The sequence below is a fragment of the Kogia breviceps genome, chromosome 17, assembly GCF_026419965.1.
Source record: "Kogia breviceps isolate mKogBre1 chromosome 17, mKogBre1 haplotype 1, whole genome shotgun sequence".
NCBI lineage: Eukaryota > Metazoa > Chordata > Mammalia > Artiodactyla > Physeteridae > Kogia > Kogia breviceps.
In genome coordinates this window covers 43,188,474-43,213,448 of record NC_081326.1, presented here as the reverse complement: position 1 = coordinate 43,213,448, position 24,975 = coordinate 43,188,474, and the positions used below count along the sequence as shown (strand labels likewise).

The 24,975-nt window shown below is 47.3% G+C and overlaps 1 protein-coding gene across 8 annotated transcripts in view; it reads right to left on the bottom strand.

Annotated features, from left to right (window-relative positions):
- Positions 1 to 1,171: 1,171 nt before the first annotated feature.
- VPS13B (vacuolar protein sorting 13 homolog B) overlaps positions 1,172 to 24,975 on the bottom strand; it is a 774,679-nt gene continuing 750,875 nt past the window's right edge. For all 8 annotated transcript variants that reach the window (XM_067017180.1, XM_067017176.1, XM_067017182.1 and 5 more), the window contains exons 56-62: positions 21,873 to 22,678; positions 17,600 to 17,776; positions 15,218 to 15,388; positions 8,744 to 8,920; positions 6,358 to 6,460; positions 5,613 to 5,862; positions 1,172 to 1,922 (exon numbers count right to left, since the gene is read on the bottom strand). In XM_067017180.1, coding sequence (XP_066873281.1) covers positions 1,674 to 1,922; positions 5,613 to 5,862; positions 6,358 to 6,460; positions 8,744 to 8,920; positions 15,218 to 15,388; positions 17,600 to 17,776; positions 21,873 to 22,678 — 1,933 coding nt within the window. In that variant the 3' untranslated portion in view covers positions 1,172 to 1,673. The remainder of the gene's footprint in view (positions 1,923 to 5,612; positions 5,863 to 6,357; positions 6,461 to 8,743; positions 8,921 to 15,217; positions 15,389 to 17,599; positions 17,777 to 21,872; positions 22,679 to 24,975) is intronic.

Genomic DNA, 24,975 nt, shown 5'->3' with positions numbered 1-24,975 from the left:
TAACTGTACAATATGGAATATACATCTAGTCTAGAAAAAGCTGTGTTATTTAATTGGAATTGCCAGTGAGTAATGTCTGCTAATTTAGAGTATGGTAATAACATTTTTTCAGGGGGGTCTTAGGACCTTTCTCCCCTTTAACAATTGTGGTTTTGTTGTGATCAAAGTGATACTACAGAGAGCTTTAAGAATTAAGTGTATTTTAGCCACAGCTAATTTAATCACCAGTTCTTTTATTATGTTAACAAAAATTTTCTTTTTAACTCATGCAAAATTCCTGAGTTCCAATGATGTAAACCATAATAAACCCAAGTATCAGTGAAAAGCTGCATTTTAAGAACCCACATTTATGTGTTATCAGTAATTCAAGGATTCCTTTTATTTTAAACAATTTCATAGAACAGTTCTTAAAGTAGTATGCAAAATTACCATATGACTTAATACATATTTACAATCTTAAAAATAATTACTCTTGAGGTTGACAAAACTTTCCTAAATGAGTATGATTACAGCAAAGTAATGGTGGAACCATTTTTTCCATATTCAGCCTGAATTTCCATTAACAGCAGACACAACTATGCAGTGACCTCTTATGCCCAATAACATGTGAGGCTTATTAAGTTTAAAGAAAGTTAAAGTGGGCATTTGAAATTGAATTTTCTTAGCATCTCCCGATTGTAGGTATCAGATTGTAGGCCCAAGTTTGGATGTGATGAGTAAAATGCATTTTAATTGGAGTATCAAATTTTTACTGAATATTAAAGGTGGTACCTGGTGACCCAGCATCTTAAGCCAAATCCATCTTTAAATACAAAAGAATGTCAGATACTGGGAATATCTTTATGCTTGATCAAGCCAAGTCAGCAAAATAAACTATTATTCAGGTTAATGTTCGGCTTCTTGAGTCTGCCAATGCATCAGGGTGAGTCCTTCCACAAGAATAATCCAGTAGTGGGAGTTCCCCAGTAGTGTTTTGCTTATGGAACTAAAGAAACTCACCTGAGCACCTGGGGTCTGTTTTTATCAGTAGACAAAAGATTCTGTAAGCTTGCCTAGTAAAACAAGCTAGAAAAACATTTTTTCCAGAAATGTACCTGGACAGTCATCAGAATGTTTTGTAAATTTCCATAAAGGTTTAGAAATGTACATGGCAGCTTTCACTTAAACAGCATCACATTTAAGTAACAAATTTATTAACAAGTTAAACAGTAAGCTCCTAGGCATTTAATTTCATTTAAAGAATCTGAACCTCTGCAGACGAGGGTATTAGGCAGTTGTCTCAGCCTAAAAACAGATGCAACTGGGGATGAAGTTTTAATCTGTTTCCAAGGCCTGACCACGTTTTGTGTTAGAGTTAACAGGGCCTAATTATAGTTGAAATTTTAGCAAACAGCAAAAAAGGAATGTATTTTCTGCACATGATAAGATTAATAATAAGATTCCGTTCATTGTCCCCAAATGGGAAAGGAAGAGGTTTTTAAATCAATCATCAGTCACTCATTTTTGAAGTATCTTATTAGTTTTGGGAAAAAGGAAGAACCTGAATTAGTTTTGGAAGAGGCTAGAAAATTACTATAACAACTGTAGTACAGTGGGTTTTGTCCACATTAGATGTTGTTAGAGCTCATTAGGTTTCTATTTCAGAAATAAGGAATCAGCACCTCAGAGGGGACTCAAGGGAACCCTTTCCTCAGGGCTTTATTTTTCACCATGGTAAATTTACTGATGAAGACTTGGGCAAAGTGTGGATCAACCATATAATGGTATGTTTTCACAGTGGAAGGGAGAGGTTCCACACTCACCACAGGGCACAGTGTCTGCATGGAAGAGCAGCTGGGGGCCAGGTGACAAGATGTCTTTGTGATATAGTCCACAAGTCTGTTATACTGTTGCTCTGACAGTCTCTCTCGAACTCCATCCACCTGGGATCCAAAAAGAAAGATTGTTTTTAGTTGCCAAACGCTCATAAGGAGACTTCCATAACAAAATCATTCCTTCTCTTGCCTTGATACATTGGATGTTGTGCCTTTTAGGTTATCTAATAAAGCCACCGAATAAGCATTTGGTGGTGTGTAAAACTCCCATGTTTGTTTGAAGTTGACGATTTCAGAATATTTTACTCATTAACTCTCAAAACATCTGTCACTGGCTCTTTACTAGCCTAGTCCAGGAACAAAGGAGAAAAGTGTCTTTCCTCTGCTTGAATCTAATCAACATTAAACCCTGAGATAAAAGCTCTGTTTGCTTGTCTGCGCAAACCTCTCCAGACAGAACCTCTTTACCTCTTTCAGACCCAGTGGCTTTGGACAGAGCATTAGAAAAACAAATACCTTTTGAACTGTAACATTTTCTGCTTTTATAAATACTAGGATTTAAAGCCAGAGAAAATAAAAAAAACTGGGCAGAGGAAGGGGAAATTTTTATGGAAAAGAGGGAGGATGCAAAGTACATTTATGGTTCATAAAAGTCTGGCTCATCTTCAGTGGAACTCAGATAGGAGAACTGAGATATACTACCTAAGTTCTTAAGAGAGATTCTCTAAGAAAGTACCCATCAAAGGCAAGTGGAGCTATAAATTCCTCCCATCCTGAAATGCTGTAGCTATCGACTGTGTAAATCAAGTGGAGTCGGAAGTCTCCAGTGTAAGCCACTGACCTATGGGGATCAGGTAGCCACTGACCTTTCAGTGGTCTTTACCTACCAAATGTTGGGAAGACCACTCTGGAAGAATTATAAACATTTTAATGAGGGCTTTTTAGGTTTTGAAATAGTAGTAAAGAATTTATATATTTCTGTGTAGGGCACAGACGATGTAGCCAAGGGCGTCTTAAAAGCTGCAGAAAGCCAGTGCGATGGTAAAGAGAGAGGTCTGCCTGCCAGAGAAATAAGGAATAAGTAGGGCATCCGTTAGAGTTCAGTCTCATATTTTTAAGCTTGGGAAAGAAAATAAAGGCCCTCAAAGATTCATTGACAGATGAAAGCTGTGCACCACCAGGCAAAAGCCAGAGCTCTGATGATATCATTTGGTGGGGTCAGGATTCAGCTGGAAAGCTCTGAATACACAAGAGTCTTAATTGCTCCTCCTGAACAGCAGCACAGGAAAACCCGTGTTGTTAAAGGAACATGGCCAAGGAATAAATTGACCTTCTGACTCATTGTGAGCCTCTCATAAGGGATTTCAATAATGTGCCAGGCATATTAAGTAAGCAATTATTACCCTAAAAATGGCTGCATTTAACTAAGAAAAGCAAATGCTGGTTTTTAAAAAAAATCCTGCCGTATTTGAATATACCGAATGATGTCATCTACAAATTAATTCCTTCCAAAATTCAAAGGAGCTGTGTTTCCTAGCATCTAGAGCAAAAATCCCAGAAAAGCCATTTCATGTAAAGATTTTAAAATACTGTTCTTTAGTTTTCACTGGAAGATAATGGGTAGGCTTCCCAGCCCAGCTTCACTGTGGATTAAGTTAGTTTAGGTATGACCACTGAGGAAAATGCACTGTCAGGCAGCACTGCTGAGTGACTACCCTACTCCCATTTTGAAAATACATTGGATTATAGCACTATTAAGGAAGGGTCTACTATCTCTAAGACCATTTTGTTCTGCAGCTTGGGTCTCCATTGGGGTGAGGGAGGAGGTTAGGGTTTGGACGCAGGATTAATTGGGCAGTTACTTTCTGTTAATAAGGAGTTGGGGTTTAGAGGTAAAGGAAGCAGAGTGAGAAAGTGCAGTTTGGAGGCTAAAAGCATGCTTGGTTGCCATCTGCCAGTTTGCCCAGGTCTGCCCAGTGCTGGGTGCTGCTGTGTAAGCTCAGTCGCTGCCCTGCAGTGTTCCTGCTCTCAGTCGTCTCTTCCTGCCTCTGTTTCAGCCACCCCTTCACCCCGACCCTGTTATCACTGAACACCAGTGGAAAACGAGTGGTGAGCATGGCGTCCGGAGTGTTAGTGCTTCTGCCTCTTAACTCACTGAGCCCATGGTCCCAATTAGCCTTGGCAACTTCTGGGGGGCGGAGGGGTGACTCCACCTGTCATCTCTAACCCCTGGAGAAACTCAGGTCTGTTCCCCCTCCTGCTGTAATTCCCCACAGTACTCCCTCCTCAAGCAGAAAAGCCAAAGAGAAGGATCACAATTGAAGACAGTTTAACAGCTAAAGATGATTCTCTAGTCTCAATGGTTTAAGATCTGAAATATTTCCCAAGCAACTAAGGAATAACAATGGTCACAGATATTCCTCAGGGCTTTGGGGGCTTCTCGTTAAGGACCAAGGACTTGAAGATAATGATACTATCCCCTGCCAAGGCCTGTAGCCAGATCACTGCTGCTTTATTGTCATCTGGATCAGAAGATTTTGGCAGATCTAATAAAGTCAGGCTGGACATCTGACCTCTGTTTATTCCCAGAAAGTCATCAACTCGAACCAGCAATGTATTCTTAGTGCCAAGCCCCAGCTTAAAGCCTGACTGATTATGATCCAAGAAACTAGAGAAATCTCAGAGTTGTTGTGGTTGGCTGCCTTCCATCTTCTCAAATAATTTTACGCAAACAGTGGTGTGAGGGACGCAGGCTCCCATACCAGGAAGAAAATAATGAAAGAAGGAATAGGGCAGGACCTGCTGAAGGCAGGTTTGCTGTCCTTTTCCTGGGGCTACTCAGACCCTAAGTTAGGACCAACAGGCTACACCTTGCCTCTGATCCATCCCCATCAAGCTGTGTGGGGAAAAAAAAAATGTCTGTCTCTGAGGTCAACTCTCAGGGCCCCATGGATCAGGAAGTCAGCAGGGAGGGCAGGGGCAGAGCAGTTTTGCAATGGGTGCACCTGCTCACCCCGGGCTGCACTGCTGCTCACCTCTGACCCCTGACACCCAGAATGCCCCACCTGAACATCCATTCTACATCAACTTATGTGGAGCCAGCAGCCAGCACATCTCAGGAGCTGTGCGGCCAGGGAGCTGCCCCAAGAGCCTGAGCAGCATCCTCAGGAGGTACCTTGTGGTACTTAGGGGATGGGAAACCGTCCTGTTGTAAAGGGAACACAAGAGCCACACAGAATGTAGAGCAGGGGATGGGAGAGAGGTGACAAAATTTTGACCCTGAACTCTCGGGAGTTGGGAATGAGGGAGGGGAGTGAGTCAGGCCTCCTGGTTTGTGAGCTTGTAAAGGTCAGGCCTTACTGCTTGTGCCTTGTTTGCCTCATGACATCCCTCACTTCTATGGTGGTCCTCTCCTGTCCCTGCTAAAGTGACCTGCTGCAGTCACTCCCAGGCCACGTGCAAACTTGGGCCTGCTCTGTGGGGTTCAAACCAGGAGGCCTGCTTTGTGGAGTATTTGCATGGAATTGCTGCCTTGGTCCTGGTCCTCCTTCAGACCTGCTTGTTTTGGAGCTCCAGCACCCCAGCTCCATGACAGCCAACCTTCAATTCCTATGGTGGCTCAGCCCCAGCTCTGAGTCCATTGGCCTCCTTGCTGCCCACACCCCTTCCCCTGGCAGCCCTCCTGGTCTCCAGCATCCACTCCAGACTGCTGGCTCATAAATGCCTGGTACCTGTGGTCACCCTGTGTCTCAACTTTGCTGGCAGCTAACCCTGGTCACCCTGTTTTCTGAAACGTACCTCTACATCACAGGGCACTCTTGGCTGCTTAAGCTGCACGGTGAGCAGGTTGCTTTGCTTGCTGTCCTGTGCACAGTCGATCTCCGTGATGGGGAAGGCCTGCTGCTGGGTGTCCTCGCTGACACTCACCACGAAGAGCACTTCTGACGTCAGCAGCAAGCACCCTTCGTGCTCCTGGCCCGAGCCCCTCACCAGAACCACATCCAGGGCCATGTGGACTTCTGGTCTGCCCAGAGACTGAAGCATTTTCCTGTTTCAAAGGAGAAAAATGAGGCCAAAGCCAGCTTAGAAATGATGGTCACTTATCAGGGCTCACTGTTTGTACCAAGGCAAAGGCCCTCACCAATCTGATTATTCATTTCAGTTTGAAATGTAATTGTCACTTTGATTCTGGTCAACAGAACCCAGCTCCTCCTGGAGACAAAGACATCCCTTGGCTTTGGTAATTACTTTTCTCCCCATTAGAAATGTCACCCCTAATTAGAACACTGGTTCCATAGAGAATCTCAGGCCCTCTTGCAGGCCCGGGCACCTCTGCCAGTGCACATCCTCCCCTGAGTGGGATGTGTGTGGGGGGCAGGGGCGTCCTGCCGCCAGCCCGGATCTGTGGATGGCAGCCTTTCCCCGAAAACAGCTGCTCCTCTTGGGCTCCCCTGGAAGTGTGGCCTGTTAGCTTGAGAGCAGGCCAGGCCCTGTTAACATACAGCGCACGTGTACAGTTGAACAAGTGTCTAGATAATTTTACCAGACGTATTTGACGTGGCTATTTGGAGCCTGGTCAGCATGCAGATCACTTGGCTGATAGCGCTGTTTGGGAAGCTGAGAAAGTCCAGCTCCGTGTAAAATACCTGTGGTAAGAGAAGTAAGGGGAGTTTTACTAGCTGTTTTCTGGAAAACAGTTTCATGCTACAGTGATGTCATCTGCTTAAAGCCATCCATAAAATGCTACAGATCCAAAATGATGTCACATCTTTGGAATCAAGTATATAGATAATCATTAAACATTGCAGTGCTCTTAACCCTGGTGATCTTATATTAGCTGCAAACTGAAATATGAATGAGCTACAGTCCAAGCATAGACTGGCAATTAGAGGACGCATAATGCTCCTGGGAGTAATCAGTCTGGAGCAATAGCTTACACATCATTTACAATTGATGTGATACAAAAGTCAAGATTGTTAGTTGACTTCCTCGCTGAATATTACAATACTTCTGTATCTGTGCTGTGGCTGGTGAAATGGAAAACACAACACACACAGAGATGCACACGAAGCCACGTGGTTTGCCTAGATACAGTATTTAAGTGACTTAATCCAGCTGTTAAACATGAATCCATATACATTTATGAGTGCTCTTGGGGCCTCTGGTTTATTACACACTCTCCCTGGTGCCAGCACCAAACGAGGGCACCCAGCAGCAGCCATGCAGTCCTCCAAAGACTCTTCAGAACCAAAGATGGTACAGCATGTGTGCTTTCTGAGGGCTTGTAAATGTTTATAAACGAGGCACAGTCATTAGACTAAGAGTTAGTGGTTTGTAAAACCTTCAGTGCAGTAATAAAATTTTACAGGAATGATGGAAACCAGCAAAGGCCCACGTGAAGCTCTGTTCTGAGGTGCTCTTACATAAGGGAGAGTTCCTCAGCCTTGGGAAACACACAGTGAGGGACAATGGCATTTTCAAGACCAGAGCAATTTATGAAGTATAAGTTGACTTTACCTCACTGCAGTCTATAGCAAAAAGGAATAGTTTTTATTAACGTGTTAAGTATTTGATAAGGGAGCACTTAACTTTGTCCAGTTATAAGTTGCAGCAGTTGTTTTTGTCAGTTTCCCTGTGAGTGAAAATGTCATTCACAGAAGGAGTAAGAGACAACTTGAGGGGGAGGAGGTGAGGGGAAGAGCAGAGAGGAACACATGTTCCTGTCTGTGTGGTCTCTTAAAGGAGCCTCTCCGGATGGTTGCCTGAGTGTGGGCACTCGTCTCCCGCTCTCTTCCTTTCAGACACGGGTTTTATGCCCTAGTCTGGGCTGCCTCTTGTCAGACCTAGTGAGGCACGGGAGGCCGCAGTCAAATGCACCCTGCAGACTTTATGGCCAGATGCAGATACAGATGCAGAGCTCCTGCCCTGTAGTTTGTGGTTCCAGCCACTTCATGACCAAAACGATGACACCGATTTTAGGTAAAAAGGTTAACAATTCCAGGGTCCCTGGCCGTCCAGTGGTTAGGACTCTGCACTTTCACTGCCAAGGGCCGAGTGTTCAATCCCTGGCCGGGGAACTAAGATTCTGCAAGCCGCGAGGTCCGGCCAAAAAAAAAGTCACGATTCCAGTTGCCTAGTTCTGTAAAGTCACTTTAATGTGCTCTGCCAAGAATGCAGAAAATCAGCACAGGAGTAGGTGCTTCCTTTCCCACGCACCCCACTGCTCCTGCGTGCATGTGTGTGCGTGGAGAGGCCTGGCACCAGCCTAGTGCAGTGGTTGGTTCCACGAGCCCAAGTTCTCCGCACCTGTCTGCTCAGGGAAGGGTTTTCAGTGGCAGATCATGCACCTTTGCTGACACTGGCCAGGAGACTGGGCCTGGCTGCAAGAGCAGCACAGTTGCTGGCGAGAAAGCCATGCCTGACACCAAGCTGCATGGGCAAGTGTGCACGCACCCACTGACACACGCATGCTCCTCTCTCTCTCATTCTCCAAATACATACACGTTGTCTTTTAAAGATATCTTCCTGCTTTATAACTTATTTTTTTTCTTTCAAATTGCTCACCAGAAAAAGTAACTCTACTTTCTCCTTCAATATATTGGATTTATTGCCCTCAACCTCTAACTGGTTACTTTTCATTAAAGTTGATTTTATTAAATGACTGTAAAAAGATTCTGTGACCTACATATACTGAAATTATTAATTGATTTCCTGGCTTTATAATTTTATTATCGTAATTTATTAGTCATAGTCCAATTCAACTGTGTAAATAAGCATAAAGTAAGAAAAAGGACTATTTATTTATAGATTTATCTATTTTCTTTTTCACTCCTCTGTCATGTGAGGGGCTAGATTATCTTAGGGAAACCTTGGTATAATAACGCAAATTTATCGGTGATGTTTGAGTTGGCTGGTTCTCCAGGACTCACCGTAGCCAGTCTGTGACACGAGCTCAGCAGCCCCTCCAATGGGCTTTGTGAACACCCCCATGATTCCTTTCCCCATGCCGGAGATAACACCCTTGGCCTTGTGTCCTGCTGAACCATGAGCCTCTGATGTTTTCTGGAAGTTCTGCATTGGCTGATCGACTATACCAGCAATTGCACCTGAAAAACAACAAAAGCCCCCGGGTAAGGACTGACGCATAAAATCCTGAGAAAGTGAAACCCTTCAATCTGGAACACAGTTTTGTTTGGATTGAAAATGAAACCCCACCCTCATTATAAAGCTCTTTGCTATGCATTTGTTTACCATTTATCTAAGTACATTGAGAATGTGTTAGACATTTATTATCTTCATCAAAACACAATGTTCAGACTGGGTTTGGCCCAACACAGTCAGGATCTGTGAAGTTCAGTTTCAAATTTAATAAACGTGCCAGACTATTCCCAAGTGACACCCACACATCTTTCTCCAGAAATCAGGCAACACAGTTGAGGGACAGGAGCTAACAATTCCTTAGGAGGATAGTGAGCCTAATACATTTTCACTGAATCAAGAGGATGAAAAAACTGAAAAGGGCCAGCCCCTTTCCTTGTTCTCTCTTTTAGTAAGAATAAGGGCAATTATTTAATAGTAATGTAATGTTAATATGTTAATAATTATATAATAAGTAATTGTTGATACAGTTATTGCTATTACGGCAAATCTGTTTTGAGTACTTACTATGTGCTAAGAGCTTACTTGTAGGAGATCATTATTTCTCATAATCCTAGGGAATCAGGCATAGCTTTTATCCTCAGTTCCTAGACAAGGCCACCGAGGCACAGGGAGGTTAAGGAGTTTTTCCCAAGGTCACACAGCTGCCCCGTGCTTGAGCCAGGATTGGAGTCCAGCGAGTCAGAGTCACAGCCCCGCTCTTAACCACCAAGCTATTCACTGATCCTGTTTATAAAACAAGCTCTTTCTTTTGCCAGTCTTGGAAAAATTTCCTTTTCTCTCACTTCAGCTGAGGTTTGGCCACTTAACCGTTCACTTGAGAACAGCTACAAACCCTGCGCTCATGGCTCTTTGCTCTAACGGCTTCCCCATGGGGCAGCCAGGCCATGCTCGGAGCTGGAGGGCGAATCCCTCAGCCACTGTGGGTCCCCTCCTAGCTCCTCTTACCTTGAGGGACCAGGGATGAGTTCGACTAAAGGCCCCAACAGTCCAGATTTTTTGCCGTGTCAGAGTGAAGGGTTCCCTAACCCAGTAAGAGGAAGAAATTTCATTACAATTCTTGACAGAATTCTCTGTTTTCAGCTCAAACCTGCTAGGATTAATGAAAATGCACAGTCCCCTGGTAGAAATTTTAGTACATGTCAAATCCCATTATTCCAAATGCCACTAATTCAAAGTCTCCTGGGTAAAGGGAGATTTCCAGTTCTCAGTCAATGACCTGCTAATTTCAAGTAATAGTCCATTGAACGAAATCCAGTAAAATGAAAGGCCAGTTCCTTTGGGTCAGTTGTAAAGGCAATGTTCTTCATGGATTCCACTCCTCTAAATTTTGACAGAGCCATTTAAGTTTATGTACTGACAGATTAAGAATGACCTGAGGCGACAGGTCTGTTTCCCAGCCTAGACCACCGCTTCCCAAACCTCTTAAAGAAATGATGAGGGAAGCAGAAGAAGCTGCTCACAGCTGGCCTGGCCTGGGTCACCTTGGCGATCAGGGGCCAAGGGATGGCAGTCTCAGCACCCCTCAAGACACCCAGTCTTGGTGTTTGGGCTGGGAGCTCACCTCGTGTTTTCAGTCTGAGAAATCTGATGTTCTGCTCTCCGTCTATGAGGTCAGAAGTCAGGGCATCTGGGAAGTATTAATGGAACCGGCTGCACTGGGAGAGGCAAGAACCCTGGGGTCTTCTCTTCAAATCATTTCATAGCAGACAGTTCAAAGTGAATAGCATCAAATCAAAGAACACAGACTTTGCGATTTCACTTTCTGATTTCTGTGAAATATCTCCATGCTTAAGAGTACAAAAGGTGGGGTAAATAACTACAAATTCACCAATAAATTAAGTTATTGCCTGTATTTCTGGTAGAAATGTCTTCTCTGAAGGGCAGATTGCCGTTAACACTATTAAAATAGAGTTGGGGGGCAGGTGGAAATCTCCCATTTTCCTTGAAGGTGTCAGGCCTGACCAGTACAAGGAGTATAGAGCCATGATTACCCATACAAGGCTCTGACGTGGATCTGCCGAAGTGCAAACCCGTATCACGGTGAAACTCCCCTCTGATCTTCCACTTTCTCCAGCCACCGGCCACGGTGGAGGCTCTGATAGATAAATTTTGATAGATGAATTCTTCAGGCAGCCCCCAAAGTGGAAAGCCTGAACCCCGTGACAAGGCGTTAGATGCTAAGAGGTGGAGAAGGAGCTGCAGGAGCGCATGCCCTGGGCCAGTACCAGGCCCCGGGCAGGAGGCTGCCCTCTCACACACACCGACACCTCACTGGGCCCCAGGTGCGTGAGAGACCGGCAGCCCGGCCTGCGTCTGCAGCTGAGCCTGAGAAGCAGCTCTTCCAGGGCTTCAGAGGGTCTCTCAGGCAGTGTAATCCCGCTAAATCCCACAACTGATAAATTATTTACTGCCATACGCTCCAACTCTGCTCTGAGGCTTTAGTTAGCGGCGACTGATCCCCAAACTTGGCCGCTGGCATCAGGCCCACGGGGAGGGCAGCCACATGGAGCCGGCTGTGATGTGATGAGGTGAGGCAGGGAAGGAAGGGGCGCTTCCCTGGACCCCCATCGTGTGCTGGGCAGGGCAGAAGCCGGATGTGCTTCCTTTCCTCCTTTTTGTTGGTCGCGCTGCGCGGCATGTGGGATCTTAGTTCTCTGACCAGGGATTGAACCCATGCCCACTGCAGGGGAAGCATGGAGTCCTAACCCCGGGACCGCCAGGGAAGTCCCAGACGTGCTTCCTTTCCTACCCTTTGCTGGAAAAGGAGGGCTTGCTCTTGTGAAGCAAGGGGACTAAAAGACCCTCCCTCACCTCTTCTGTGACTTGCTCCCCAGCCTTAGGCAAAACTCACCGGGTCACTATATGAATGTTCTGCCTGTGTGGCTATTTTGGTGCTGCCTTATCACATGTTGTAATTTTATTCTGAACATTAAAAAAAAAAAAAATCACAATAGTGGAGGCACAGGCCTGGGCTGGGACACCGCTCCACAGCTCACGTTCCAGGGACAAACGAACCCCACAGAGTGTATTAGGCACCCCGGCTTGAGGCTTGCTTGTTTTGACCACGACAGATGAGCAAACTGAGAAGGAAGCACGTCTGTTATTCCCCAATTCCCTTCTAACTGCCAAGCAGGGTGCTGATGGCTGAGGGCAGCATCAGATGGGCTGTGTGTAAGCGCCTTCTCGGTGCCCAGCTCTTCACTCACTGGCTCGGGAAACCGTCCCGACTCACCTGGTGGAGGCCTACATGGTCGGGATTCCGAATGGTGTCCCGAGAGCGGCCGTCAAGACAGGTGTGGCTGCTGGGAAATCCAGCAGTGCTTCGTAAGTCAGGCACGGGCCAGAGAAGGGAGTTCTGACATCCTGCCTTAGGTATTCCCCCAGGAGAAGTCCCATCTGGGAGGGGACGAGCGGAGCTCACATCCTCTCTCAGCAGACTCCAGGGGGTAGTAGAAAGTGGGGGCATCTGGGGAACGGATCTGGTAAATGTGGGCAAGTCTGATGCCAATTCTGCAGGCTAAACAAGAGTTTTTCCAAAAGCTACTGCTTTCTGAAAACGGTTGTGGATTTCCTGCAGGAGCCTCGGAGGCATCTCTCTGCAGCCCAACACTTCCTCGCTGTCCCGGGGCGATGGGGCTGGGCAGGACAGCTAAAGACGTCCTTTGACTTTTCAGGTGCCTCATAACGCTCCACCGTGTCCCCATGAGGGCCGAGCCGAGTCAGGAAGGCCCATCAAACCCATAAACATTTTGGGGAAATGTATTTTTCCTACCCTGGAACTTTCAATTGTTCAGTCTCCCCACATCCTGATTGTTTCCAGGCTTGGAGCCCTGCAGCGTGGGTGACATGTGGGAAGACCCAGGTTCTTGTCCTGCCTGGAGGTTTGACCTGGGCAAGTCACTTAACCTGATTCATGCCTAGGTTTGAAGATCAAATAAGATGACCCATGTGAAAGTACTTTGACAACCCAGAAGTGTTATTTAAATATATTTTTTACTGACCAGGTCATTTATGTTTATGTCTTGTAAAGGAAGAAACTGAGGAAGTAGCATTTTGATTTCACCAAGCATGGCTTTCAAACTATTATATGATTATAGCTCTAACTTCAGTCGGGCATTTACTGGCATTTGGCAGTTTTATACACCATTTCTGGGGTTGGATTAAACGGCGACAAATCTATACTTTCCCAGGTGAGGGGACTTGGTTGGTCCTACTCTCCCCTTTCTTCCTGCCACACATCAAGGACCAGATGTTTTGAGACGACCCAGTGATTATGTGGGATACAGAGAGTTCTTGAACTCTTCCAGGAAAGGAAGCTGGTTGGCCCAACCTTAGTCTGAGAAGCACAGAAACGGACACACTGTTCCACACGTGCTGCTGGGAGTGGAGCTCGTAGGGGCCTACAGACTCCACGAGCCTACTTAGTTTCCACAGACAGGCTAAGTGGTTCCCTCGCATGGATGAGTGTGTACAAAACATGATGACTATAGCACAGTTCAAAGGTTTATGATTTTCTACCCTGGTTCATAACAGGAGCCATGCTTGAAAGGGTGACATCACAAAGGCAGAATCATGGCTCCCCACGTAACTGATTTCTACCATCAGGCACAGTTTTATACTGTGGAAAATGGGTAGTGGATGTGGGGAGAAAGGTTAGTCAGGATGGGAACAGCCACGTGCCAGCCGGCTCAGGTCTCCTCTGCTGAGTGCCTCCATCCAAGAAGAGCTTGGACAGCGAGAAGGGAGCTCTCCTCCTCAGAGCAGAGGGCATGTAAAGCCACAATTCTTAGCAGAAAGAGGCCCCACAGTTCCCAAATGATGGCTTGAGGCCTCCCAGATAACCTCACTGACACTTCCTGTGGTTACAGCAGCTGAACCCACTGGCCTAAAACTAAAGCAGAAATGCTCCTGCCACTGCTCAGATGTCTCTCTGCTGGGACACTCTCTGAAACCAGGCAACTCTTACAGTTCCTTTGCTACCATAATATAATGAAGGTGCTGTTTATCAAACATGGACCCTATGCCTGGCACACAACCGACCAGCATTACTTCCAATAACGGCAGAGTAATTTTCAGCCCCAATTTACAAAAGAGAAGCTCTGAGGTCACAGAGAAAGGACCTGGACACCTGAGCCTGGGGTCCGCTGGCTCCCGAGGACCGTGGCCATCCGCCCCCACCACCCCCGCCCTTCCCCAGAGCTGCTCCACCACGGGTCCGCGTTCCCACACATTATCACAGGACCGTGCCCCACACCACTGCAGGTTAGGACTTAAACACTTTCTAGTAACTTAACCTGAAGTTGTAACATCTTACGACTTCCTCTCGGGGCCTCAGCTGGCCCCACTGCGAGTGGAGGAGGGGGGTTATGTACAGAACTGCAGCCTGGAGAGAGGACAAATCCTTTCAAGCTCATCTTTTCTGACCTTTGCTCTCCCTGCTTTGGGCCACTTTGATCTCTGCAAGATGCACACTCCTTCAGATGCTCGGCAGGCAGGCTGCCAAGCAATACAGTTTTAAATTCCTTTGCAAACAAATAAACAAAAGATACCCTTGAAAATCCTGCTCTGTAAAATTTCAGCTCTGAAGCATCCTTTTCATAGATTTTCCAAAGCAACTTATTTTTCAAACATTTGTAATATTTGGAAATACCCCTAGCCATCTTCATCTCTAGCTATACCATCTGGCTGCTTGACAAACGGCAATTACTCGGAGTCAGGCAGATCTGGCATTCTTAAAAAAATTAAAGGGAAAAGTGGGCTCCTCACTGAAGTTTACATGACATTTGCACATTGCTCAAGTGCTTCCCAAACAAAAGCAGGCGTTTGCAGTATCTGTGGCAGAGAGGCAGCAAGCGCTTCAGGAGGTTTGCCCGTTGCTCCCTTCAGCAAGCATGCAGCTGTGGGCTGCCGTCCTCGCGTTGACACCCCGCGCGTGGGGCCCTACGGAGTGAATGATGTCTTACGGAAGCCAGGACGCAGAAAGGCATCCCCTACCAGAGGCGAGGGAAGGCGGGAACGCGACCGGAGGGGAGCGGGGAGCGGAGAGCGGCCAGGTCCCAGGATGGCCCTGCGCAGCCGCACAATGGCTCCGGAGACGGTGCTGGTTCCAGAGCCCCGCTGGCCAGGGTAGGAACCAGAATGCGTGCCTTGGCCTCTCTGAGCCTCAGCATCTCTGCGGAAAGAGGGACAGTCCACAACCAGCCCGTGGAAAGTCCCGGGCCCCGGTCCCTGCGGCCACTTACCGAGCAGGCTGATGCCCAACCGGGACAGGCCCTGCCGGAGCCCCTCGCCTAGGCTCTCAGGGAGCTGCCGCCGCCACTCCTCCTGCCGGTTGCAGTGCTCCTCATCCAGCGAGAGCCGGTCCATGTTCCGCGCCAGGCTCGTGGCCAGGTTGGTGATGGAGGTGAGGGTACCTGAGGGCACAAGAGCACGTGGGTTGGTCTCCTGGTCACATAGATGGTGGCCCCTAGGGGAGTGGTCCCTGGAGCACTGTGGGGGAGGGGAGAGGGAGGTGGAAGCACATCCGCCTTCTGGACTCGCCCATGGAGAGTGACGGTGGCTTCCCCTCGGTCAGTTTGAAGAAGCAGCCTTAATTAAGACAATGAGGTGAAGATGCACACATGCTGACAGGGGTGATGGCACTCCTCACAGGGGGTAGAATTAGAACCTCCGTTACCAGAAAAATGCCCTCGACCTCATAGGAAGCTATCATGCACTTTCATTTGACAGTTAGGGCTTGGCTAAAATAGTTTTGAAGTCCTCACTGAGGCCCAGTTTTATTATTTATTTATTTATCTATCTATCTATTTATTTATTTATGCAGTACGTGGGCTTCTCACTGTTGTGGCCTCTCCCTTTGCGGAGCACAGGCTCCAGACGCACAGGCTCAGCGGCCATGGCTCACGGGCCCAGCCGCTCCGCAGCATGTGGGATCTTCCCGGACCGGGGCACGAACCCGCGTCCCCTGCATTGGCAGGTGGACTCTCAACCACTGTGTGAGGCCCAGTTTTGAAGGTTGCAATTTGCCTGCTCTGATTTGAAAGGGTAAGGTTATGTTGCTGAATTTTAAACAGATCATAAAGGAATGTTTCTACTTTAGGAATAAAATTTATTTCCCCCTATTACTTTAGTCATAGTAGAGGAAGACACTAAACTTTTTATCATTTGACAGTCAGGAAATAATGATTATGCCACAGAGAACATGTGTGATTTTGATATTCAGGGTGTTAGCCGAAAAAAAGTGAGGACAACAAAGGGAGTAAAGCATGTGAAAGCCACGATTCTGTCTGGTTTTCCCAAGAAAGGCTATTTCTGCATCTTGCTCAAGACAGTCATAATCCCCTCTAGCAAGTCTGCATAGACCCCAGTGAGCAAAACTGAAAGACATCAACAGACATATCCTGAAACTATTGGATGTCTAGTTTTCCGAAGAAATGGAAGATGTTGTTTTTGCAGCTGCATCTTAACCAGTCATCTGAAAAGAAAAAATCCACGTACACACACACACAGACAAACCAAACAGATTTTCCTAAGAGGAGAGAACAAGTGTAAAAAACATTCAGTGAGTCACTATGCTAAAATTACTGCCGAAGTGCAATTTAGCAAGTGTTGGTTGTCTTATTTTAAAATGAAAACAACAGAACCACAAAGATTCAAGTGTCAAGAGTGAGAAATCCACCAGTGACTCATCTGTGAGTTCCTGCAGCTCAGCTCACAGGCCTCCCGGATGACCGGGGCCCCGGGGGAGTGGTCCCGTGATTGTCCATGGAATTTGGCTTATTGCTCTTGCTGTTCTCTTGCCAGTCCCCCTCTATGGATCATAGGTTCTCATATTTCGAGCTCAAGTCTTGTTTGAGGCCTTCTAGAGACTTCTGTAACCTGCCCACTCATAACAGAGTTGCAGTACTGTTGACAGTAAAAAGCCTTTTATGGGGGAGGAGGCCTTTGCCCTGTTTCCCCTGCCTCCTGCTGAGAAGAAACGGGGACTCAGATGGCCCTTGTTAGTTCCCGAGTCACTGCCAACCTGACCAAAATATGGGCAAACAAACACACGGATGAAAGGAAAGCACGCTCTCCTTCTTGTGGGCGGCAGTTTGGCTTCTGCGCCTGATGACCCGTCTGGGCCACAAGGTGGCACTGTTTACGTGGCGTGCTAGGGAAAAGCTGGCTCTCTCACCTCCCAATCGGCTTCCACGTCAAAATGTATCCATAGCCTTACAAAAGTTATGACAACTGTATCTACATTTTAAAAAATATGATGAGGCAACACAGTGTAGGATTTCTGATGTTTAGCAGAAGTCCTGAACACCTTTAATATTTCTGTATTTATCACATGGAATAACAGTCGAGCCAATCCTTGTTTTCCCATTGGGAGGTTTCAAATTCTGAAGTTTCTGAAACATTTTCACACACTGCAGGCAAGCAGTGATCTGTTTAAAACATATGACATTATATATGAGCTTTGTTACAAATCCAACACTTCACTGCCAGCCAACAAGCCAAACAAAGTTAGAGGCAAACTTAATTCACTGAAAACTTTTAACACGTTCTTTAAAAATAAAAAATAAGAGAGGGAAGGGCAGGAATGAAAATAAGGCCTCATTACAAGGAACCCGAATAGCTACCTTTGGAAATGTGCTTCACAAATGATGTCGTCCCTCTGGAAACTCCGCTCACAAAGGCTCCCGGGCCTCGGGTCAGCCCCTCGTACGGAAGCCTGAAGAAGTCGGCGATCCCATTCCCGATGCTTCGCACCAAACTTGCCGGGCTGCCAAGGATTTCCAGCGATCCAACCACCCAGCCTGTGAGGGACCAAAGGGAAGGGGTTACTGAAATCTTAAACACAGCACTTTCAACATATGGGACAAGTGACCCATTTTCCCTGCAATTCATTTTTCACACTAGAATGGGGAATGTAATAAGCTCCTTTGGAGCAAAATATGGGAAATAACTCATTCACTGTGAATTCATAAATGGCAAACTTTCATACTTTATAAATCAAAGTGATCCTTTTGGCGGGCTCACAAATAGCTTTAATATGACTTCCCTGCCCGAGCCTCCCGTATTCCTGCTAGAAGGGACCCGTGTGCAGGGGACGATGCTCCCGCCCTGAGGAAAGGCAGTCCCTGGGGCTGCAGGTGTTCGCAGGCTGGGAAGTTATCCTTAAAACCTCCTTGGGCAGCGGAGGCACCAGGATGAGGAGGAGACGCCTGGTCAAGGGAGGAGGCCAGATGCTAAATGGGGTGTTGCAAAGGGGATGGCACAGTTCTGACGAGGATGGAGGAAGTTATTTTTAATCTTTCCCAATCCTACCAAGCTGAGCGCTTCCCTTTGGAGTAGAGCTGGAGCCAGAGAAATGTTTCCCCTTCAAGCCCAGCTTCAGTTGTGTAAACTCTAGTGACAGGGACATGCTGATTAGGTTAGCGAGAGGGGCGTGTTCCCTGCGAATGTCCCAGGAGGGGAGCTTTGGATCTGGTTTCCTACTTGAGCTGGGGCTTGCCAGGAGCCGCCCGCTCAGCGGCGGCCTGACTGCCGAGCGCTCGGCCCCGTGGGAACGGGGCTGTGGCGTGGAGGCTGGAGCAGCTCCCCTTCACCTTCCTCCGCGGGTGGGGGGCTTGGGAGGACGGGACGTGCAGGCAAGGGCCGGGGGCTCCGGAGAGGAGGACGCCCAACAGACAGCTTCCCCCGGGGACACCCTGGCCTCTCCAGCCCAGGGCTGCGAGCACTTTAACGGGGAGGCCGCGGGGACAGGACCCGTGTGGGAGCCGATCCTGCCCCCCCCAGCAGGGTTTTGGAGGCCAGGCCTGTGACAGAGACCCCCAGTCAAGTCATCAGTCCCAGAGGGTAGGGAAGGTGTGGGTGCAAGAGCCAAGCCAGAGCCCTGAAGGGTTCCCAGGCCCAGCCCTCGTAGAGAGGGACGTTCTTAAATTTTGAGCCCACCTCTCTTCTCTGGAACATTAGAAGACAACACTAGGGTTCAGGTTAAAAGAGGGAGTAACTTCCAGAAGATGAAGATCATAAATGGAAGCGCCTATGGGCGCCAGGCATTCAACTCCCTCAGTTCTCATCGCAACTCTTCAAGTCCTAGTACCTGCCTCCGTGTAAATTCAGATTAGCCAAGGACTGAGCCTCTCCCTGGGTTCAGGGACTGTACCAGGTGCAGGGGACAGAGCCTCCTCCGACACGGTGTTACCCTGTCTCCACCAGCTCAAGGGCAGGCAGGACAAGGAGGAAACTGCGGCTCAGAGGTTGACTCAGTTCTCACCGTCTCCTCTCCCCGCCGTCTAGACACGTGGGAGGGTTTTAAGCCAGCTTTACCTGGCTCCAGAGCCCACCCTCCCTCTTCCTGGGAGCCCAGGCTGTGCTGAGTAGGCAGGGTACCGTGGAAGGCTGTGGAATCATCTAACTCGGAGGGCCTTCTCTGGAGGTGAAGAAACAACAAATTTCCTTTAGCTTGGCGTAGTTGTAAGGTTTGCCTGGAGGCAGAAGATTGGACTAGAAACGTCTTAATTCCCCTTCTCTCCTAAAGTTCCATAGAGAGATAAAGAAAGGTGCGTAGCTACTGCCAAGCAAAGACCACTCACTCTACAATGGGCCCACTCAGACCAGGGCAGCAGGGCACAGGGTGTGTGGAAAGCACCCAGCCTCACCTTCTAGCCCTCACCCCGGCTACGGGACGGTGAGGGAGACTCTCCTGGGTTAGGTCCACTGCTGATGGGAAGGCTATGTGTGGACCAGAGCTACTTCTCAGTGGCATCACAGATGGCCAGAAAAGGACTAAAGCATCTGAGGGCATTCCTTCTTTAATTATTTCCCCAAAGCACATGTATCTTTTTCTTACTTGTTTCGAAACTTTTGTTGAAAACAAGTGCCTGTCTGGCTTCCCATCAAACTGAGCCTTGGAGGTAGCGGGGGACTCCAGGAAATTACAGAGCCCACATTCTTTTCTTCAAATAGGGTCAGTTGTTACTCATTTCTCATTACTTTACTGTTAAAACCTCTACAAGTCCTTCCCCAGAAATGAGGTCAGGGTATTTCAGTCATCCCAATGAGGAACCTTTTAATCAAGTCCAATGGGTGAATACTGACCCATGTGAGATGCACAGGCAACTTGTCCACTCCCAGGCCAGACCTTTCCTCTCCTCTACTAGAATGCCAGTACATTCTCTTTAAGATGCTTCTACCCAGTAACCTCCTACCATCTTCCCATTTCCAACTCTTTCAAAATCACTGCTTTCCTCCAGATAATCTTCAGATTGTCTGCAGGCCTTTAGTGACAGAATTCCCAGCAGGCCTAAAAACTTGGCCCTCTATTTCAGAATTTCTTGTCTCAGTATATAATGAGATTGGGACAACAGCTTAGAGAACTTTTAGGTGGATTACAAAAAATCCAAACAGAATGTTCTTGTGAAAGCTCATGAAAAACAAAACAAAGAGAGATCATTTTTAGCACATAGGCTGCAGGGACGTGGCTCCTTGGTGGTCACAGTTGGAGTCTCTCTGCCAGCTCGTTACTCTGATGGGCGCTCCCCACACCTCAGCCTAATGTGATGACCAGACGGACAGGAAGCTTATTCCTCCCCAGGCTCCAGAGCAGAGCTCAGTAACCTACAGGCACGATTCTCAGGTTAAAAACAAAAACTGCCTGAAAGAGTAGGTTTTTAATATACTCGTCTATTAAATTTGAAATCCTAGCTGCTCATTTTAAAATAATATCTTAGCAAGAGGGAAATATTTTCTTCATTGTTGTACAAGCTATCAAAACAACAGTTCCCGGGCAGGGCCCTTCCCCGATTTTGCCCTTTTCAGTTGAGAGTTCTGGGTAGCGCTCTAACTCTATGAATTCTGTTATGGAGAAAATGTAATCTTACCAGTAGGGCAACTACATGGGTCAGTCGCTGCTACAATGTTACCTTATATGGGAGCGCGCAAGTACAACATTACCAAGGTCTCTCCTTTGTTACTTTCAGAAAGGAGGACCTCCATGCTCTTTACCAGAAGGGGCTGCAAGACCCACTCTGGTTGTTTGGTGTTGGCTGCTTGAATGCATGGGGACGTGAGGAGCCAGATTATCAGACTGAAACCACTTTAGAGTGAACTTAGGTCAAGAAGGCGTGTTCTGAAGCCAATTACCATAGGGTAACAGGAGACAACTTGGTCTCCAAATCAACCTTCAGTGCACAGCGCTCCCCATACAACATTTTGTACACATATTCAAAGCACCCCTGCGGACTCCCCCTGCCTCGGGTTCAGGGCTGTGGAGAGGCTGAGATGCCTACAGCCGTCTCTTTGACATCTGTCTAGACAGGCAGGGCTGCGCTGGGTACGTAGAAGGCTCTTTATGCCTCTGACGGGCACACAAATCCTCTAATTTTCTCACCTGGAGCTACTCATGGACTGTAATGAAGAAAGCTAACAGCCCAGAACTGGATTTCTTTTAGGCCCAGGACCTGAGGGTCTGGGCTGGTTTTTCTGGCCGCACTAGCGTCCTAACATAGAGTCTTGTGCCTGCAAGGAGCTGAAAAAGCATTTGCTAAATGGAATTAAAATTGTGTTATATAACGGCAAATACAATGGCTACTACTGCTTGAGTGTTCATTAAGTGCCAACCAAAATTCAGGGTACTTTACATATTTCCACTTTTTTCTGTCAAAAATCTTCAAACCCATTTTATGGATGAGGAAACTGAGACATGGGAGGTTCAATAACTTGCCCAAGGCCTCACAGCCAGCAGTGGCAGAGTCTGGATTCAAATCCATGACTATCTAACTGCAAAGGCTGTGCTCCTCACCTCCCACCGAGCTGCCTCCCTATGTCTTGAAGTCAGTAAGTCCCCCCCAAAGCCTTTCCTTTCTGCTCAGGCTCCAGCTCACCATGGCCCCTGGGCTGTGTGCTCACCTGCTCTGAAGAGAGCCCCTGCGGCGTAGTGCATGGCCAGGGCGTGGACAAGCTGCCTGGCCGTGGTGAAGATGGGGCCTCTTTCAAACACTGAGAAGGAGAGCGGGGTGTGGTCGGAGGCTATGTACAGCTTGAGGGAAGCGTGGATGCTGACGAGGAGATTCACCGGCTGTATCACCAGCTTCCGTAACTTCACAGGATGTACCAAGGCCCTGGCGTGCTGCCTGACCTGCACGGGCAACACCTGTGTCCCACCTGCGAAGACGGTGGGGTGACCGGCCGGGTTGCTGCTAGGAAGGTAGGTCTCAAACAAAGTTTTGATGTAGTAGACAAATGTATCTTCCACATACAAGCGGGCAGGTTTCAATTCAAAACTGAACTCGTTAATATCAGATAAGAAGCTCTTGCCCTCGGTTAAGGTGAGGCAAAGTTTGATAAAACAGTTTTTCTTGTATTCTTCCAAATCTTTGCTGGACGTAAGGAGACTCTGCATCTTGGAACACTGAATAGGTTCTGTTTTCTCCCCCTGGCAGACCAAGACGGCGAAGTGGAAGTTGGACTTGTTATACAGCTGGTTGTCCAAATGCAGGTCCCTGCAGCAGGCCTCCACACAGTAAAGGTGAGAGGGGGCGGGGGCCGCCTCTTCCCCAGGCTCGTGACCAGCCACCGGGGCTACTTGGAGAAAAACGCTGTCCAGCGTGAGTCTCAGGAGCTCAGAGGATACTCTGTGGTGGGTGAGGTCATCAAACACCGCCAGGCTCAACTGAGTGATGAACATTTTGAATGTCACAGTCTTCTCCAGAGTTCTACAGGAGAAAGGGAAAAGAACACGAGTCTCCCCTGCTTTTCTTTTCCTCCCTCCCTTTCTTCCTTAATGTCTTAGTTTTTAATGATAGTGCCTTATTAAACACCTCCTGATGTCCCATCAGATTCTCATAAGAAACAAATAAGAACTCAACTTTCAGTACATCGTGTCTGGACAGAGCCGGTCATACTCCAACAGTATTGGGAAATGTTCCCAAAGGGACTATTATAAGTTCTTGTCGTGTTGCTGTATCATGTTTCCCTTATCAACACCAGATTTTTTATTCTCAAATGCCTCTAGTTCTTTGTGCACTAATTCTCTGTCATGATCATCACAAAGCAGAAAGTCATAATAAAATAACCAAGATGCCTCGCACTGGAAAAGTACAGCAAGCAGAAGAAAACTCACCATGAACCCACACCACAACAGCCCAGTTACCAGCGCCTTAGGCCATGAGCTCTGCTCCCCCCGCCACGTTTAGAGCTGAGCTGCCCATGCTCCCGTCTCCACGAACCCCTCTAACGTGCGCTAAACCACTGGGCTCTCACTCCTGTCAAGGTCATCTCTCCAGAAATTCAACCCTTTCCTATATCGTTTTTTCTTCACTACTAGCAGCTTATAAACATGCTCTTATTCTCTTGTCTTAAAAAATCCCTCTTGTAACTCTGTCTCCCCCTCTAGCTATCCCTCATTTTCCTGATCCTCTGTACATAAAAGCTCCAAGGCATATACACCTTGTCTGCTATTCCTCACTTTCCATTTTCTCTTAACCGTGCTCCAGGCAGGCCTTTGTCCCCACTAGTCTACCAAAGCAAGTCTCGTCAAGGCCCCCGAGGGACTTCCATGTGGCAAAATCAGATGATGGGCATTTAGTTTGTGACTCATTCACCCTTCAATGGCACTTGAAGGGGTCGATAACTTCCTCCTTCCGGAAAAACTTCCTTTGCACGTCTGCTCTCAGCTCTTGTACGTCTGGTCACTCATCGCCCATGCGACACCCTACTCGTAAAGTTAAGGGGCCCAAGGTTGAGCGCTTGGTCCTCTTCTCTTTCCATCTCCACTCACTCCCCCTGGAGAGCTTCCTCCAGGCCTATGATTTGACGTGTGCATCTATATGCCGATGACTTCCACAGTCACATATTCAGCCTAGAACTCCCTGTGAACGCCGAGCTTGTATTTCTAACTGCCCATCCACATAGGAGCAGTGGCTTACAGGTCTCAAAAGACATCTCAGGCGGTCACGTCTGTAGTCAAACTCTTGATCTCACCCCCAATCCTACATACAGTCGTTCTCATCTTAGTTCACGACAACCACATCCTACCAGCTGCTCAGACCAAAAATTTTGGAGCCCTCCTTGACGCCTCTATTTTCAACCCTTATCCAATGCGTCAGGGAAATCCCATTGGCTTTTCCTTAAAATACATCCCAAATCTGACCCTTTCTTACCACTTGCTCTGACAGCGTAGCCTAAGCCATCACCACCTCTAGTGTGAATAACTGTAATGGTCTCCTGACCAGTCTCCCTGCTTCCTCCTGTGCTTCTCTATAGTCTACTGCAAAAGCACAGGGAACTATATTCAATATTCTGTGACAAAATAATAACGCAAAAGACTATGAAAAAGAATATATATGTGTATGACTGAGTCACGTTGCTGTACAGAAGAAATTAACATTGTAACACTGTAAATCAACTATACTTCAGTAAACTTAAAAAAATAAAGCTGCCAATGGTCTTCTAAAAATTTAGGTCACATCATGTAACTTCTCTGCTCAAAAAGCTCCAATGACTTCCTGGTTTCACTCAGAATTAAAACGAAGCCCTACACGACGTGTCCCCTCCTTCTAGCCCTTCCCTCCCTGACCCCAGGCACTAGTGCCTTCCTGTTCACCCTCTACACTTGGCCTGCACTGGCCTGTTCCCTGCTCCTCCAATACACCAGGCACACTGCTTCCGACCTTTGAACTGGCTGTGCCTTTTGTCTGGAAAGCTCACCCCAGATGACCACATTACTAACCCCCTCGCTGCTTTCTCGTTGCTCAAATGTTAACTTCTTGGTGAGGCTTACCTACACCAGTTTTTCAAAACTACACTCTCTCTGTCCCTGTGCCCAGGTACTACTAACTAGTCCTTTCCAGGCTCTGTTTTTATCCCTGCAGAACTCCAACTTTCTACTGAACCATAAAATTTCCTTATTTATTATGTTTATTCTCTGTCCTCCCTTTCCCCACCTATGAGAATGTGAGCTCCTTGGGAGCAGGGATTTGGGGCTTTTAGGTCACTGGTGTATCCTAATCCC